Source organism: Harpegnathos saltator, unplaced genomic scaffold, assembly GCF_003227715.2.
Source record: "Harpegnathos saltator strain DR-91 unplaced genomic scaffold, Hsal_v8.6 scaffold328, whole genome shotgun sequence".
In the NCBI taxonomy this organism is placed as follows: Eukaryota; Metazoa; Arthropoda; class Insecta; order Hymenoptera; family Formicidae; genus Harpegnathos; species Harpegnathos saltator.
In genome coordinates, this window is record NW_020230126.1 from 143,811 (window position 1) to 162,126 (window position 18,316).

General features: G+C 50.1%; 1 protein-coding gene across 7 annotated transcripts in view; it reads right to left on the reverse strand.

Moving 5' to 3' along the window:
* LOC105185347 (uncharacterized) overlaps nt 1-18,316 on the reverse strand; it is a 270,171-nt gene that overhangs the window by 52,960 nt on the left and 198,895 nt on the right. For 6 of the 7 annotated variants that reach the window (XM_025300079.1, XM_025300081.1, XM_025300085.1 and 3 more), the window contains 2 exons: nt 17,247-18,160; nt 7,198-7,487 (listed from right to left, as the gene is read on the reverse strand). In XM_025300079.1, the coding sequence (XP_025155864.1) occupies nt 7,198-7,487; nt 17,247-18,160 (1,204 nt within the window). The remainder of the gene's footprint in view (nt 1-7,197; nt 7,488-17,246; nt 18,161-18,316) is intronic. The other variant, XM_025300080.1, reaches the window with a different exon arrangement.

An 18,316-nucleotide genomic window follows, 5' to 3' on the forward strand; every position in this document is an offset into this window, starting at 1 on the left:
ATTACATTTTTCACGTGAAAGTGGAATTTTCGGCATGAACGACGCACGCGTGTGCGCGTGCTTGCACTCTGTTCTCTATGCTAATCAAATTTTCGTTAATACATAAATAATTTCGCGAGGAAAATTACGAACAAGTAAATTAATTTTGAAATATATTGTACCGCGCGGAAGAACAGAGGATGTTGCGGTTGCAGTGTGTGTGAGAGACAGTTTATCCGACGCGAAATCAATTATTATTCCTATCACTCGTGAATGCTTAATACCGTTTTAATTATCTCTCTTGCGCAAACAAAGAGAATGAGAGAGAGAGAGAGAGAGAGGGGGGGGGAAGAGTTGGGGAGAGAAAGACAAGGGTGTGCAGGTAGGGATTTCTTTGCTAAGTCGCTTAAAGTTCATTAAAATTCGTTGCCGCTCAATATTTTCGGATTACATGCGCGGCGGCAGAAGCTAGTCCGATATGAAATTAATTATTATTCCTATCCGCGCGAGAGACTCGCGCAAATGCATAATGCATAATGCGGTATTAACTATTGTCTCTTTTGTACGCGACGAGGAAGCGAGATCAAGAGAGAGAAAGATTTTCGTCCAACGAGTTCTATTAAGTTCACGATCGGCCGAAAGGGACTTTTTGCTGCTCGCGCTCGATCGTCGCGCGGCTTCCGTTGCGTTTATTCGCGCGCGTCAGCGTCGAATTAATTAGAATAGAGGGCGATCGCGCGCTCCGGTCGTGCAGTCGGCGATCGCTAACAAGAAGTTTCGGGCATTCCGCGATGATTTCCTTTCCGGGAGAAGCAATCCCGCGGTGCGAGAGATACTCCGCCCCGTTCAATTTACATTTCATACTTGCCGACACGGCGCGGATGCTTGGATAGTATAAGTGAGATAATTTCGACCGCTGCTGCTTTACGTTACGACATTCGTGGACTCGTTGTTTTTCTTACTCGCGTTAATCCAGAATGCTCGACGGTATTACGCATTATGCGAAAACCGAGAAGTGCTAACAGTCGCGGGCAAAATTGCGCAAGTCGCGGGGGGTCGAGTGGAGCTGCGGCAATATCGAAATGTGGAAGTCTCTCGCGAATTTGTCGTTCTCTCACGTTGGTATCTTCATATTTGCATGTCTTTCCACACGCAGAAAGATGGATTTCTCTAGTCAAAATTATCGTGTAGAATTTTCTTTTCTTTTTTTTCTTTCTTTAATCGACAAAGACCTCGACATTTCTCTTTGGTGTATTGTTCTTTCGTTTCATATGCGCCATTTGTATCTCGAGAACTAAAGTCTACTGTTGAGGAAGACTCACCGGTAGTCCTCAGCATGATCGAGTCTATCGGCAGTTCTTGCGCGACCCGAAAAAATTGAAAAGAGTTTTACGTGAGGAAAGTTGCAATATTCTCCTGGTGTAACAGTAACCGCGAGGAAAATTGCAGCAACAGCGAGGGGTTCAGTAGGGTTTCCGTAAAAGCAAAATGTAAAAATTTTTCATAAACTCTTTCACATGTTTGTGTACTCGGGGGTGGCCACGAGTTATCACAAAATGTATCACAAGATGAAACACATTTAAAAGTCTACAAACGGAGATTTTGCTTTCAGTCAACGATACAAGTCGAAGACCTTACCCAAAGGACGTACAAAATATAAATACTGTCGATATACCACATAGCTGAAGAATAAAATATAAGTTGATAAAAATAAGTTTTGCAAATAATTATATATCTCACTCTTCACACCTCATTACTGGATTGACAATCTTTCACCCTCCGCGGTTCACTCCACCAGCAATTTTTTTGAAGATTTATCGAGATTCCTCTTGCGGTAATCTCTCGTGAAATAAAAGCTCTCGAATCTATAATACTTACTTTTGTCGAAACGCCATCGTCACCCGCGTAATCTTTTTAGACCGAAACCTCCTTTCTTTTTTGCGCGCAACCCCGTTACGATTTTCCGCACTGAAAATAGCGCGAGCGGCGCTTCCGATTTTTGCGCGGTGTTATCGACCGGCCGGCGAATTGTTTAAAGCAATCAAGTAAATTTGCAGTACCGCCGTTACGCGCACTTGCCGGGAACGACTTCGATACGATTCGATGTTATCCCAGGCGTTTTAGCGTGATTGGATGCCGACCGGCAAGAAACCGAGCTCGACGATCGCCGAATGGACGGTCGGACGTCCATTCGGCGATCGTTGCAGCGCCGATGCAAAGCGATTTCGTAAGCAAGACCGGAGCGGAATGCGGGCACGTCGATTAGAAAGGGATGCCTGATTAGACGCGATTCAGCGGGCGTAACGGTGATCCTCTTTTTGAAGATCGCGATCGGAGCCGATCGCGCGCGAGCGGCGAGAATGTTGCGGGAATGCTGCGAGAAATTCGGGGATATATTCCCGCAATAATTACTTTCTGGTCGAATCGTCAACAAGTCGCCGGCAATATCCGTGGAGCATTCAGATCAGCTCAACCGGCGAAGATCGCAACTCGTTGGAATCCCGTTGAAATATGCAAATATTGCAAATATTGCCGAGATATCCCGAATCCGAATATTCGACGTACTCGACGTATTCTAGCACGAGGAAGAGAAATTAAGAAGAGTGAAACGTAAGAATAAATGTTCCCAGGATATTTTCCGGTTTCGCGGGGACAGCTGGGACAGCATTCGTCGAGGAAATTCGACGACCGAACAGTATCGTTAATCTCGCGCAAGACAAGTATCGCCGCGGAGCGAGCAAACGCGAGCGGACAGCGCTCGCGCGCTCTCCCAATGAATACAAGCAGTGTGAACCGCAAGCCATGCATTTCAGCGGAGAGTTGATAAGCAAACTCGCGCGAGCGCGCCCCGGACTAACATAATAATCGTTAATTGCGCAGACTTGGCGCAGTCCGAAAGTTGTAATGGCGCTCAGTCTCGTCCGCCGAGCCATTATGTGACCGGAATGTGGTGCCATTAGAAAAACTTTCGGATTAACGTCGCTACGCGGCTATGAATCCGAAGCGGCTCGCGCCGCTTCTGCTTCCGCTGTGCAAATAAAAGTCGGACGTCGCGACTGAAGTAAACAAGCCGCCGCGAGAGAGAGAGAGAGAGAGAGAGAGAGAGAGATCCCGTACAAAAATCACCCCTTCTCCCGTCGAACTAGTTTCTCGCGAATTCGGTGGCCGATAAGGAACACAAAAAATAAAGAAAAGAAGTCGAAACGAAAGTAATCGACTTGGTTTCCTGCTGCGTCGAATGAATATCGAATGAAGTTTAACAAACAACAATGAGCGCAGATCGTACCGGCGCATCGCTCCGACAAAGTTGCTTATCCACAAAGAGCTTCGGGGCGGACGGTCTCGTCAATTTCACCCGACAGTCGTCGGCGGCGGTAATTCCCTCCGATTAAACAGACACGGCTTTGTGCGAAATCTTAAAGGAGCGAAGGAAGAAGAAGGAAGAAAGATACGCCGGGGTGGCATGTATTATCCGCTCGTGATCGCGAGATCTCGTTCGCCATCGAATCGCGAGGAATCGTTCGCGGTCGCGCGGCCTGAAGGCGACTTTTCGCTTCAAGACGCACAAGAAGAACGCGGGAAGCGATGTCCCGTCGTTTTCCTTCTTCTGTTCTCGGCGGAGCCTGCAACGCGGCGATTTTCTCGCCGGCGAGACGCGAGCGTTTTGACGCGCTCGCGCGCGTCCGATCGATCGGCAATTTTCGCGGACGAAGGGAAACGCGGGTCGCCGGCTCTCAGCTCGTTCCGCGCTGAGCGAACGAGGCAGCTACATGCGCTGTTCCGCTCTTGTGAGCGGAATTGGCCGCGCTGAGCGAACGCTCACATGCGGATGTGTGTGTGTGTGTATGTGCCGCCGGTGTCTGTAATTACCGCCTCCTTCGTAGCTGCGAATCAACGAAGGCTCGGCTTTTATCGGAGCGGCCATGTGTGGGTGTACGTCGCGCGTGTGTTTTATGAAGTCGAAAACGCGAGGGAAATATCCAGCCCCGGAGGTGTAGTTCCTTCGAGTCAACGCGACACGGCGCGATCGCGTCGACACGGTTGGGTGTAGATAAAGAGACGTCGGGGAGTTGTTGCAGCGAGCGGCTTGTACGACGATATCGGAGAGTACGAGATTTTTCCGACCGAGCGCCGAGGCGAGTGCTGTGAGGCGACTTCGTATTTTTCATCTCGAGATCCTTCGTCAGAGCTTCGATTCGCTCGTGGAACCCGATGGTGATTTTCCCGCACGGCGCGATATCTCGCGTCGTTTTCGCGTCGTTGTCCCTCGCCCCTCATCCCGCGCGAACAAACACTCCAGTCGCATTGTTAATTCGACATAATGTATAATGAGTAATGTGTGTCGAACGATGATGACGCACATTTTGCCTTTAATATTTAATATTTAAACAGAACCGATAATAGATTGACGATATCCGCGGGCGAAATTTGCGTACGATCACACGTTGCGCTTTTATGACACAAGTCTCCGTCACGATCGATTCTCTCTCTCTTTTTTATACAAACACGTGAAATTTTCCACCAAGCGGAATATAAACATCGAAATGCATCGATTGCTCCGCAAATACGAAGCTTCTGTTTAAATATTTTTCACCGTCGAGTCATTTCTCGAATTATTATACTTCCCTCGGGTCTTTCGAGATCCGCAACCCCCGCGCGACTCGAGCGTCACGCGATAAGGATTGCCCTTCACCCCCCCCCCGCGCGCGATCCTGCAAAAATGGTCTCCCCATCTCATCGAGGGTCGAACATGAAAAAGATCGACGCGGTCTGAGAGTTACTTCCGCCCGGCGCGCCGACAAGTTTTCCTTTTAATTTACCATTCTCTCCCCAAGCGCTGTTACGCGTGCATTAACCGCCGATGGTCGTCTCAGCCATCGCCCGCATTTCGCACGGTAACACCCTCTCGCTCGCTCTTTAGGACGCTTATAGTCCACCGTATAAATCGAGCCGCCCTCCGAGCTCGAGCTCGGGGGCAAACAGCAGCGCGGTTCCAAGTTGCGGAAGGGTCCAAGTTCGTCGTCGTTTCCAGCAACTTTCGAGCCGCGGATTCGCGCGAGCCAGGCGGGCCATTCCGCGAGTTTCTAATTTTCGAGCCGAGCGTCGCGCACGGCTGGCACGGGGGGGCCTTCACAATGTTGCTGCTTTCGCCGCGGTCGTATCGGTTTATGGCACGTCACGACGTGACCGCGCCGGCACCGGGCGCAGTTTTCCCGGCGACGTGTCAGCACGTCTGTCGTCGCCGCGTGTCCTGCGTGAATCGTCGCGGTCGGGACGTCGACAACAATTTAGCTCACCGCGACGGAACTGCGCCGTGATATTATGAACCCGCGGAGTCGTGCGCTAATTTCCCATTATCGGCGTGTTTGGACAGCAGGCCGGGCCATTTCGAGCGCCTCGTTTCAACGTCCGCGGCCGAAGCAGTGCGAGCAAACGCGCGGCAAACGCAAGATGAAATGTCGTCGGTCTCGACAGAGAATTCGTCAGCGTTTTCGACCTAACGCGTTCTCACGATTTCGACAAACCATGAAAGATTGGGAATTTTAACTACGCGCAGGACGAAGTGCATCAAGTGTGACAGCTGAAGATCTCCGCGACACATGAGCGACGGGAAAGAATGTTACGAGATGAGACATGGTGTTTTTAGCGTCATGTGTTTCGGATGTGTTTTTTCTTCTACGTGAAAATTATCGCGTCCTATCTTGTGCGACTTACCCATTTTTCTAACGAAAGTGTTAATTAACATCTTGAGTGGCTCGCTCTGAATGTTGAAATAATCGCTCGTTATTACGTTCAAAGAGAGAGAGAGAGAGAGAGAGAGAGAGAGAGAGAGAGATGATTCTCTATTTAGACGACTCGGTCGGCGAGACTAACGGTATTGTTATGTGCAAATATTTCTGTAAAGGGCTAATTCGTTCGCGGAATGTACGTTGGAAATTCAGCGTGATCGCGGCAATCGAGCGCGGAATGCGATCGGTATTTCGTAGAAAATTCATCGGTGCCGTTCGTTGGCGGGGCTCGAAAGTTTGTCGACGCGATTTGCCAATGGGACCCGTATGCTTGTATTCTCGATATAAATAAACCGAGCCGAATCGACAGAGAGAGAGAGAGAGAGAGAGAGAGAGAGAGAGAGAGAGAGAGAGAGAGAGAGAGAGAGAGAGAGAAAAGGGGAAGTTGAATTTTTTATTAAAACACAGCGGCGCTGTGTGTAGGTTAATGGCTCGCCCCACTTCGCCCCCTCTCTGTTCTCTACTTACGGCTCTTGTTTAAGCAATCCTTTTTATTTTTGATATTCAAACTTCCCGAGAGTAAAATCCCCGCGAGGCACGAATCGAATAATGAATAAGATTTCTCCGCCGCTACATATTTATTTTGAAGCGAGAGCACCGGAATGAAAGCTCGCTTGGAAATTCTACCGTTCGAATAACTCTCATTGCGTTTTCACCGAGCAAAGATTTTCCCAACGACAGAGTATAACGGAAGGGCGGAAAAAATTCTCTTCAATTACAAGCTATAGAGTGACCGAGATAGAGAAGGGAGAGGGAAGAGGAGGGAGAGAGCGAACCGTTCTCTCGAGAATTCAGAACGAGCTATTAATTACACCGACGATGAGAATGCGGCGGGCGCCGCATTTCGATAAGAAGTGCTGTCGCGCTTCGGTACAAACAATCTCACGATGTCCGGGATAATTCGGAGTCTCTCGAGAGAGCGGTTCAGTCGCGCGAGATTGACCGCGTTTGCACGGCGATCTGGAATCTAATCAGAGAATAACACCCGTGAACTTCACGTCGGCTCACGTGACCAGCATAACGCCGATTTGATAATTTTTCCCCGACGTATCGGAAGCGTACCGCTGATGTTACACATGTCGTAAAATATACTTACTGTACAATCGACTATACGGCGCGAGTAACTGCATGTCGATAGTTGCGACGGCGGAAATTACACGGGGACAGTTTTATGCTGTCCACGCAAACGTAGATCACAAACGGGAGTGACGAAATCGGCTTTGCAGCTGCTCGGTAAACGCAGTCATCGATCGCGACTTGGGGAAGCGAGAAGGTCCGTCGCGTCTGTGACAGTCCTCCAACGGTTCTCTCTCTCTCTCTCTCCCCCCCCCCTCTCTCTCTCTCTCTAATTCTTTCTCTTTCTCTCAGAGACCTGAAAAACCTTCAACTATCGGACGGGGTTGGAGGGGGGATATCGGCAAGGTTTTACCCATACTGATGCCAGAGCTGGACGGATCTTCGTTCTTGGCGCCCCAGCTGCCAGCCAGGTTGAGTGCCAACAGCGGCCGCTCCTTCAGCAACTCGGCCACTGAGGCGAGGCCCTCGCACCCGCAGCCTAAATGGGGCAAGTGCAGCGCCTGCACTTGAATGCAGCCGCGAAGTGCCTCGCAGACTCGGGACACTTGCTCGCCGGACAGATTCATGTCGAGCACCAGGCGCGACAGGCTGCCAGAGGCGTGAGCGAGGCCGCGACAAAGGGCGTTCACCACGCATTCCAGTCTGAAATCAGTCGTTAATGAGCCCGTTAAACGGCAGCTTGGTATGATCGATTAACGCTAAACATTCCGCGATGTTGCGCGAAATTGATCAAACTGAATGAAGCTAAAGCTCGGGAGGGGCGAGGAGTCTTTCTCGGCTATTTCGACTGATAGATACATTGTAAAATTAAAGTAAGAACTACTGATTAGACTTATGACCTTTGAACGTTCCAAGGCCAAACAGTCCGTAGAAAATGAGAAATTGTCGCTCGAAAAGTGGAAATTTCATTTTCAACGACCTATACATAAGATGCACGAAGAAATAGTTTACAAAGAGTTTATGTGAAAGTCCGTGATAGAATTTTTGTTGTATCACAATTTAACTGCGTTACAAAAATTTTAATTGCTGTATTATAATAGCATCACAACAGTTAACGTCAGGATTTACTGAGAAAGGAAATGAAGAAGAGCAATGGAATATATCGTAAAACAAAGAGGGAAGAAGAGAAAATGCAGTGACAGGAAAAGTAAAAGGAAAAATGAGAAACAAGGTAGAAATAAAAGCAAAAGTCAGACAGAAAGAGAGATCCAAGTATGAGAATTTGACGTTGACGGAGGATCAGCAGAGGACACTTTCGTCTTTTTAATCGGGGATCTCTCGCGAAGGCTGTCGAAGTAACCGATGCGACGGCGACGCCGCGAATGCCATCAGCTGCGAGTAGCCATCACTTTCGCGTAACAAACTTCCCGCGTACTTCGTACTTGCATCGATTTATTATGCTCGCGTATTCGAGCGCGAGCGGGAATTCCCAGCAGCGGCTTTCGTCGCCGCGTTCTCGACAAAAGTCGGAAAACAGCCGCGTGGCTGTATGCGAATCGTCTGTAGCGTCGCGCGACGCGACGTAGGGCGCGCCGAAAGGGGAGAATGCACTTTCAGGGTTGGCTCTGCGTCGGGCGGATGCACTTTCGGGATGTAACCGCGAGCCGATGTAAATTCGCTCGGCGAGTTTAGCGGCGCGGAAGTTCGGGCGAGAGGGAGAGACTCGTCGGCGTATATTTATGCATGCGTAATGCACATTTCACACTGTCTATTCGCTGCCGTTATCTCGCCGGATCTCGACGAACGCGCGCTGATACACATTATGCAAAGTCCCGCGGCACTCCTCCGGGAGCAGTAAGCGAGAGCCTGGATTTTCTCGCCCGTGGGATACCGACGGCGCCGCCAACGAGAGAGCGGGAGGGTTGATGCTCGCGCGTAGCATCGCGCCGGGGATACTCGAAAATTGACCCGAGCCAGTGGCGCAAGTGAACGCGTTCAGGAACCTTCGTTCCTCGACGGGGAAATTTCGGGCTGCAGGCGATTCCCCTCATCAACGTCAAATTCGGTCTCTCCCTCTCTTTCTCTCTCTCCTCCTCTTTCCCTTTTGTCTTTCTCTCTACTTTATTCCCCTCTACTTTCTCCTTTTGTTTTTCCTGTTATTACATTCTTGGGGTACAACAAGTTGCAGGACGGCCTCCTGACCCGACTGCTGCGGATTCTTTTCTCCTCTCTTTGCTTTATAATTCCATGTTACTTCTTTCTCCCTTCTTGGTGGTGCCGATCTTACACCCGCTAGAATGCTTTCGTAATACAGCGGTGAATATTTTTGTAACGCGGTAAAATTATACTGCAGCACGAATTTTCTAACACGCACGCGTCCTTGGAGGAGACGCTCAAAGAAGAAGAATAATAATGAAAGCGCCTGCTTTCTCTCCCCCATCGCCTCCTTTTCACTGTCTTGCCTTTTCACTATCGTTACCCCTCTCGCCCCATTATTTCTTTTCTCTTCGTTATATTCTTTGTTTCCACCCATCTCCTTCGATTTATCTCGCGCCGTTGTTAATCTGAGTTCTCCACCCGCGCGAAATTGGTCGTTACGAATTCGAGTCGCGGGTCGAAGCACGAGCGTCGTGTTTTTCACCAAGAGACGTTCGCGAAGTTGCAGCTAAGCGCAGTTGTAGGAACGCGTTGCAGGATTCGCGTAACGGCATCGTAATATTAATCGTACACTCGCGTTGCTCCCGGACCGTTGCCTCGAACGATGCGCGAGCACCGCGGCAACTTAAGAAGGCGCATCGGCGAGCGCGATAATCCGCGAAGGCGTTTCCTCGCGCGAAGCAAAAAATTCCGACTCGGGAAACTGCCGCGACGCAACTTGGCCACTTTGCATGGTAATCAGACGCCGCGCCGCCTCAGACGCGCGCGATGAAATATCGCAGGCCCTTTGGAAATTTCGCTCGAGTTGTCCGGCTCGTGCTTTAATCGCTCGGAGAAACAGGCTCGTGAGATTCTCGCGGGACGTTTCGACGAAATTTGCGGAATTCCGCGTGCAACGTTCGGCAGCTCGACGCATACCGAGAAAAATCAAGCGCAAGACGGATCTGACGAAACCGACTCGGCCGAGGCCGCGTCCCTCGAAACAGCTAGGAATGCAACGATAAATCGGTAATATCGAAATATCGATATATCGAGAGACAAATATCGAATATTTATCGATATTTTTTGTCTCCGATAAAACCGAAATATCGATATGAATTTTTCGTACTGATATTTCGTATTTTTCAGTTACAGCTCTGGGGGCCTATTACGGTTCTACGACCGAGGTGAAAATTATAAAAGTGAATTCACTGGAATATATATTATGTAATTGGTCAATGTCTAGTAAATTCGCTCATTTTCATCATTTTCACTTCCTCAATCGTTGAACCGTAATAGATCTCCTGCTCCATGTATGCAGTAATCTTCGGCAAACGACTGCGGTTTATTGTATATTTTCTAATAAGACTAGAACACTACAAGCGCGCGCCATTTTAGCTTATTCGTATTAAAGTTTAGAATAAATATTATAAATCATAAAAATAATCCCTGTAGTGTAATATAAGTTTAATAATATCCGACTCCAACATACGATGTATTAGGCGCATACAATTTGAAATTTTATGACACATGTTCTGCATAGTAATAACGCGTAACCGTATAACCAATGAATTTCGACGTGTAACATTTCTATTCCAAATCATCTTAAGTTCATCTTCAGATGCTATCGTTCTATTGGCTAAAAAGCATTTGAAGATGAATTCAGGACGGTCCTGAATAAAGAAGCAGACTACCCTTTCCCTCCTTCTCACTCCTCCTCCCTCTTCTCTCTCCCTCTTCTTCCCTCCCTCTCTCCACCGCTCTATCACTTTCCCTCATTCTTTCTTTTTCCTTCACTCTTTCTTTCTCTTTAACTCTCACCCTCCCTCTCTCTCTCTCTCTCTCTCTCGCTCTCGCTCTCTCTCTCCCTCTCCCTGTCTCTCCCTGTCTTTTCTTGTCTCTCCCTGCCTTTCACCGTCTCTCCCTGTTTTTCCCTGTCTTTTTCTGTCTCTCCCTATCTCTCCCTGTCTCTCCCTGTTTCTCTCCCTCTCTCTCTCTCTCTCTCTCTCTCTCTCTCTCTCTCCCCCCTCTCTCTCTCTCTCTCTCTCTCACACACTCTCTCATACTTTTCCATATTTTCTGCCTTTTTTAAAAATGGGGTACGATAATAAATTATGTGAAGATAAAAATGTTTAAAAGATCTTTTTAAATTTTTCATGTATTACCCTTTATACGCATACCCCTATATGTATATATTTTTTATATAAATATCGATATTATCGTTATCGATGGTTCTGAATGACGATAATATCGTTATCGATATTTTGAGAAATCGTCGCATCTCTAGAAACGGCACGATAGAACGCATGTTTGAGAAATGTTACGTGTCTAAGGTGAATTTGCGGTGATATTGCTCTCCCGATCGCAGAATCCGCGATGCCTGTGGACCGCAATCGGACTTCCAAGTAGACTTCGCCGGTGGCGGAGAACTCGTCAGGCTCGACGCGACACTCGGCGAAATCCGCGATGTTTAACATACAAGGCGACCGATCGGTTACACTTCGTGGAAGAAGTTTCACGGACGCGACGTGCTTCTCTCACGGAACCCATTCCGTCGCGTTCGATCGTTGTCGGATGCTCGCGACGCGATGTCACGCGCGGGAGAATAGAGACTCTCGGCGTGTATCCGGCTCGGCGGCGAGATCGCTTGATCGAGCCCCGCCGTTTCCGCGGACGGTCGACGGATCAGGTCGATTCGCGAAGTGCATCGCGACGAATACAAAAGACCAGTCGGCCGGCCTGTTTGGCCGACGTTGTGGCGAGGCGACGACGGGGTGAAGCGTGAAATGCGGGCGCGCGGGCCTGAAAGTGGGGCGGTCGAAACAAGGAGAACGTCTCGATGCGAAACAATGAGAGCCGGCGCGGGCGGTCGGCCGCGCGGCGTCGAGAGCTTTCTGCTCTCCGCGGCAAATGGTAGATAGAAGCTCGTCCTCTTTTAGTCTCTCAGCTCACGGCTGCATCGCGAAAGAGATTCCGTTTTCTCGCGGAGCGCTCTTCAAGAGGCCAGCGGGAAAGGTTGGAAATTCGCGCGACGTCGTGGCGATGGCCGACGACGAGAGGGCGAGGCGAGAACGAACGAGATCGCATTTAGAGAAATGGAGCAGAGAGCGCCGAGAACAAGAGAAGTGACATTCGTGGAAAATGGGGCGAAATTCTGTCGCGTAATTCGTCAGACACCGCGAGTCGGCTCGCGAGTTTCCGATTTCGCGGCGACTCGCGGCTCTATTGCCCCGAAATGAAACGCTAATTAAGCGCTAATTAAGCTCTAATTCAGAGCTATTTTGTGTCCGCTTTGGCTGTTTTTTCCGAGCGCCGAGTTTTTCTCTTTCGCCGATCGTTCTTCGCTCGAGCGTCTCTGACGCGTGAAAACGTATTTGTCTTCTCTTCCTACGACAAAGGAGACGCGAGACTTCCCGCGCGAAAATAAACCGGGCAGCCGGGAGCGAGCTTCGTTTCCGGCCGCGACGTACGACAAATTCGATTCGCCCCGGCGGTGCCGCGCCTCAAAATCCATTTGCATCCCCGACGAAAAGGCTCGGGCGAGCTTTGCGCGCACGACCGGACACGACGAGTGAGGAATACCGAAATCGCGAAACACACGACGTAGCGCAGGCTAGGGCAAAGAAGGAGGGCGTGAGCGGATGGGGGAGGGTCTCGATGGGGCGAGCCTGAGGCAGCGGGTGAAAGCAAAGGGTTTAAAGTCGAGGGACTCGATGAAAGGGTGCACGAAGAAGGCGCGGCGGCAGTGGGAGAGGAAACCAGTGACGGTTAAAGCTCGTCTTATCTCGTCGCTTTCTTTAATTTTCCGTCGCGAGCGAGCCCGCCGTGTCCTCTCTCCTCCGCTTCCGATTCCCGCTCTTGAGCGCGGCATCTGCAGTCGCCCGCAGAGTGCACTCTCATTGTTATGTCCTGCCCGCGTGTGTAACGGCCGCTTTTCCGAAAAAGAGCGGCAGTTCGCGCCGCGGCCGGAATATGAAATCGAGGAGGGCCATGCGTCTTGTGGGAAGACAAGAGATATCCCACGACTCTGTTTATAAGGACGAATGGCCACGCGGCCGCCCTTTCACCCCGTACTTCAACCGAGACCGAGTGCTTTCGCGTGAAGGAAGGCGGAGGATGTCGAGGCTCGTTCGCGAAGTGGGAGACTATGCGATGTTGGACGACACGCGCGATGAAGAGTAATTTACACAGCGTACAGTTCCAGCTGGGAAATTCGGTGCGACTTTCCGGGAAAATTGTCGATTCTGATTGAGAAGTCTACCGTGAAGGTGATTCAGATCTCAAGTCAAACACATGCAGGTAAATGTCGCAGTAACCGGACGTTTAAGCGTAAGTCGTCACAAAGAATATTAACAATAGTTTTGATACAAATATTCGCGTTAATTCGAAAACTCAGGATTCCCTTAAGTAGAGAAAAATGATTTAAACCAATATCAATTATTAATGAGATATTTACATAAGTAATGAAGCGCATTAATGTACCAGTGACCGGACAGTTGAGATAAATTATAGCGCTATATGTTTGTTCCAGTGTTTGACCGCAATTAGAAAGTTAGTATGTGCTAACGGGAAATAATATAAATATAGATGCTATCTCTTAATGAATTTATTAACGATCGACCATTATTTTGCCGAATCATAGGTACATACTTATTTAATGAATCTTTATTTCGACACAAAAGCATCAAATTGGGTATATTTTTTTCCAACTAATCGTTAAATACTGGAGTTTTTTTTACAATAATTATTACTTTCATTCATTATCGTTAAAATAAATAGTAAATATTTTTTTCGAAGTGGTCGGATACTGGGATGTGTTCGGCCATTGGGACGTTTATCTTACGCTTCCGAGTAGAATCTGCTTAGAATCTTCGCATGGAAACAAGTTTCCCATGCGCGGGGGGGGGGGGGGTCATGCCGAGAACAAACGTCCCAAGGACGGTGTCGCAAAATAAGGCGGGAATCGACGAGAAGTAATACAAGCACAAAATGGATTTGGAAATTTCGAGCGCGTTCCGAGTGACGTGTCTCGAAGGAGCGAGCGGAAATTCGAGGTCGGCGCGATGGAAAGTTCACCGGTAAATCGAGAAGTTCACGAACGTGCGGAAATACTTTCTCCGTCTCCTCGGGGACGGACGCGGGCGCGGAGAAAGGGAGAGTAAAGCGACTCGGAGAAATCGACGAGCATGAAAGCCCGAAAGGGGGAAACGAGCGGCCGGAGCCGGAGGCGCGTAACAGACGGAGCGAGCAGGTGGAGCGGTGTTCGAGTTAAGCTGGGATTGTAAGCGAGAAATTAAAGTCCGCCGCGGGAACGAGAGAAACGTGGGGGGTGGAGGTACGCAAAGGCGAGAGAGGAGAGAACCGCGAGATCTCCGAAGGCGGGAGTGGTTTCGGGGAGGATTGCGTACATGCGATTACGTGTTCTCGGCAATAAAAGTGCAAAGGAAAACGGAGCAAATTGAAAATGTTAACGCGTAAAACTCGGAGCGTGGCATAACGCGGTCTATTTATCGCAACGTTGCTCTCTCGCAGTTTTAATTATCGCGCAAAAATCCGTTGTTTTCAACGCGCGCAGATTTCCATTCGTAGAAACGCGCTCGCAGATCGCGTGAAATCGTTCTTTTCGTTATTATATCAATATTGTTGTTGTTGTTGTCGTAAGTAGACTGGATAAAATTCCCTTCCGCACAAAGAGAAGAGATCTATTATCGCGTACACATTTTAATGAAAGCCATTAGCGAAGAAGTAACATTCGGGAAAGGAAACTAATTAATTTTTGTTTTCGCGCGTGCCATCTCTCACACATTAGAAAGAATCTTTGAATATCTCTCGATAATGGAAAATTTGTCCAAGAAAGCAATCGATAATCTTGATTAATTCTCGCTCGCGGTATAAGAGAATTATCCGTCGATACCGAAAGAAACGTGCCGATTTCTTCGACGGATTGTAAACTCTCTTCGGAACGGCCGCGGGATTTTTCGGAAATTGACAGTAACGGCTCATATTAATCTCTTCTTCGCGTCTCAGAGGCTGCTGGTTCCCCGCAAGGAGCGAAATGGTTCCCCTCGGAAATGCGCGCGAGCGAATGAGCGAACGAGACTATGCAAATGTATATTCGCCCGGCTCGTAAGGTAAACACGCTTTTTCCATGTCCGTCGCTCCCTCCGTTTCGAAGCGAAGACAAATATCCGCGCGACGGACCTTTTCGTCGCTCCTCGCGCGGCGACAAAACAAATTTTTCAATTTTGACGTTTCCGTGAGAAGCGCGCGAACCCGATGAAAACGCCCGAGCGGAGCTTGGCTTGGCCGTGACGCTCAACGCGGCAAATCCCGATGATTTATACACCTCCCCCGGCAGCGCTGACTCAAACGTCAGTAATGTTGTTATGAATATTTAACGCTCCAGCGGCGCGTTACACTCGTAACCGAACGTCTGAATGCGAGTCTTAAATCCGCATTTCGCGAATTTATCGCCGGGACGATAATTTCGTGTCGACGGAGATGCAAAAAGAAACTTTGCCAATCGCCTGACTAAGCTACGTTGGGCGCAGTTTTTCCGCGGCGTGCAGCAGTATGCTGCACTTGGGACTCTTTTAACTTTAGTGGTATGAAGATTATAAAGATGTGAAATTTGGAAATAAAATTCGGCATATGTGTATCGCAGAGAAACTCAAACAGCGGAGAATTTCCGACACGATGGAACCTATTTATACAATTTTTATAATTCTAATTTTATAATTTATTACTATATTATAATTTATAATTTTAATAGCTTCGTATTGTTTTCTTCGTAGATCGCTACTTTCTTCTGCTATTTCACTTGTCTTCAAACTGCACACTTATTGTTAGACAAGTAAATTCGCCCATGGAATTTCCATGCTAAAATTCTCCGTTACTCAGCTTCCCTGTGTATGCCTCTATTAGCGTTGCCTTTATTTATACGTTTATATCAAGCGGCGTGCCGTTTGCATCGGCAACGTGTTAAGTTATCCGGGGGTTGTTATCATTTTCGGCGCACGATCGCGACGGTGCCCGGGATCGCTGCCAAGCCCGTAATCGGCGACGATGAAGATCGAGCGATTTATTAAAACTAACGCGCAATAGTTCCGTAGAACGTGCTTATCTGAAATCCCCGTTCGTGCCTCCGCAAGATAATCATTTTTGTCGGCGGATAAACGCGCCGGATGCGACACCTTGCGCTCGCGCGTGCAACCGACCGACTGCAAATACAGATCTCCGCGTGTGTGCGTTCCTTTTTCCTCTTTTCGCCGCACGAAAGAGTAAATATCCTCGCTGGCTCCCTCCCCCTTCCCTCTCTGTCCCCTTATCGTGGCCGACCTTATATATGACCGAGCGGACAGGCTGGCTTCCCGTAATAAATCTTCGTCGTCGTCGTCGTCGTCGTCGTCGTCGTCGTCGTCGGCGACGGTGGCGTCGAGGCTATCGACGGCGCCGTATCGAGCGTCATCGAGGCACAATAACGCCGACACGTTCGCCGGGTTCTTTATCCTTCCGGCTATTGAGTCGTGCAAGGCGACTCGATGGCCGGCGACGGCGACGGCGACGGCGACGGCGACGGCGACGAGCCGGTGCTCGCGGCCGTCGAGTGTCCGGGTGCTTCTCGCCGCGGAAAATCGTCCTTACGATCCATTGTTAATCGAGAGACTCGACAGGACAACGGCACGGAGAATTTATGTGAGTAGACGGCGGAACAACGCCGAGAAAGTAGTAATAAGCAAAGAGAGATGAGGGGAGGAGGGAGAAGAAGGAAACGAGTTACCGCTCGGTGAGCTTAAAAAGTGAAAAAGTCGGTAGAAACAACGGCGTTTCCTCCGACATTTTCTCCGATTTCCGCTGCGTGGACGTCGACCAGAGCGTCCGAATTAGTTCCTCGACATGGGTTATCTCGCTCACAGAGGAAGAGAGAGGTGGGAAATCGCGGTCTCATCTCGAGCGCGAGTCCGCTGTTCAGGATCGAGACAAGAGCGACGTGAGAACGCGCGTATTCTTGAGCGAAAGAGAAACCGGCTCACCTTTACGGGATCAAACGGGGAATCCCATTTTTGTACTCGACGCAACCCGCTTGTGTAACACGGCGGAAATCGGCTCCGGCGCGTGGCAGACAGTTTATCCCGTCAAAGCGCTTAGTTTGCGATTTCGCGAGCTGTCCGGAACTTGCCGCCGTCCCTATTCCCGAGGGAGGGGAAGAAGCAGATACGAGAAGTTAGAGATCTGAAGTTCGAGGAAGCGCTCGAAAACGGCTCTCCCTTTCACTCCCCTCTCTCTCTCTCTCTCTCTCTCTCTCTCTCTCTCTGTCTCACTCACCTGTCATGAGCTGCCTCCTCCAGGCAAGTGATGACAAGCTCAAAGTCGTTGAGCTTCTTCTTGCCGAGCACGCTCTTCAGGTGTCCGGCCAATCGCTGCGCCTCGTCCGCCGGGAACTCTTGTCCCAAGAGGGACGTGATCCTGACGAGTTTGACGCTCTCGTTAGCGGCGAGCGCGTCGAAGAAGTCGTCGAGGTAACGCGGGTCGGACCCCCTCTCCACTTGGAACACCACCTCGAGCGCCTCCAACGTGCAAGCTGCGCTCTCCAAGATCCTCGCCCAGCCCTCCAGCTCGAGCGGTGACGTGTGCACCAATGGTGCTGGCGGCCTCTCGCTCGGCGCGGGTCCAAAGCCGGGCCCGGCGCCTACCAGCCGGCAGACCGCGGAGATGTTGCCGTCGGATGCGCCGGCCGCCTTAAGCAACGAGAACACAGCTCTGGGTGGAACCTCCAGCGGACACAGTTGGTTCAGTATGAGGTGGGTCTTGGGGCCCAACAGGCCGGCCAAGTGGCCGATTATGCCGGACGGCAGGCCCTCCAGCTCGCGGCGCAGGATGTTGGCGTACTGCGCGACCGAGGTGAGGTAGTACGCCGCTAAGAACTCCGCCACCGCCATGTGAATGGGCGTGTAGAGGTCCGGCTTGCGCCGCTGGCCGAAGGTCAAACCTCGCGTGAGGAAGCCGAGGCGGGTGACTTCGATGCCGCCGCCGCGCGCCCTTAGCTCGGCCTCGGTGTAGCAGCATCTGCCCTCTCTCAGCGCAGCCAGGGACACCTTGCCGAAGTCCTCCAGACGTTTTCTGCAGTGGCCCGGGATCTCTTCGTTATACGGCACCGGTGGGTCTAGGCTCCTCTTGACGATGCACTTCACCGCGGCTTGCACGAGGGCGCTTGTCTCGGTCGGCAGGCTACCGGAGTCCTGAAGGCAGAAAAGATATCCTCTTGTTCATCGAGCGACTGTTTTTTGCCTCGCGCGACGAGCTCTATTGTTAACCGCTGTTCGCTCGTGACTGTCGCGTACTCTGCAAATTTCTCAGAGCGATCCTCGCGAGAAACGAGTGAGAACTCGTTAGCA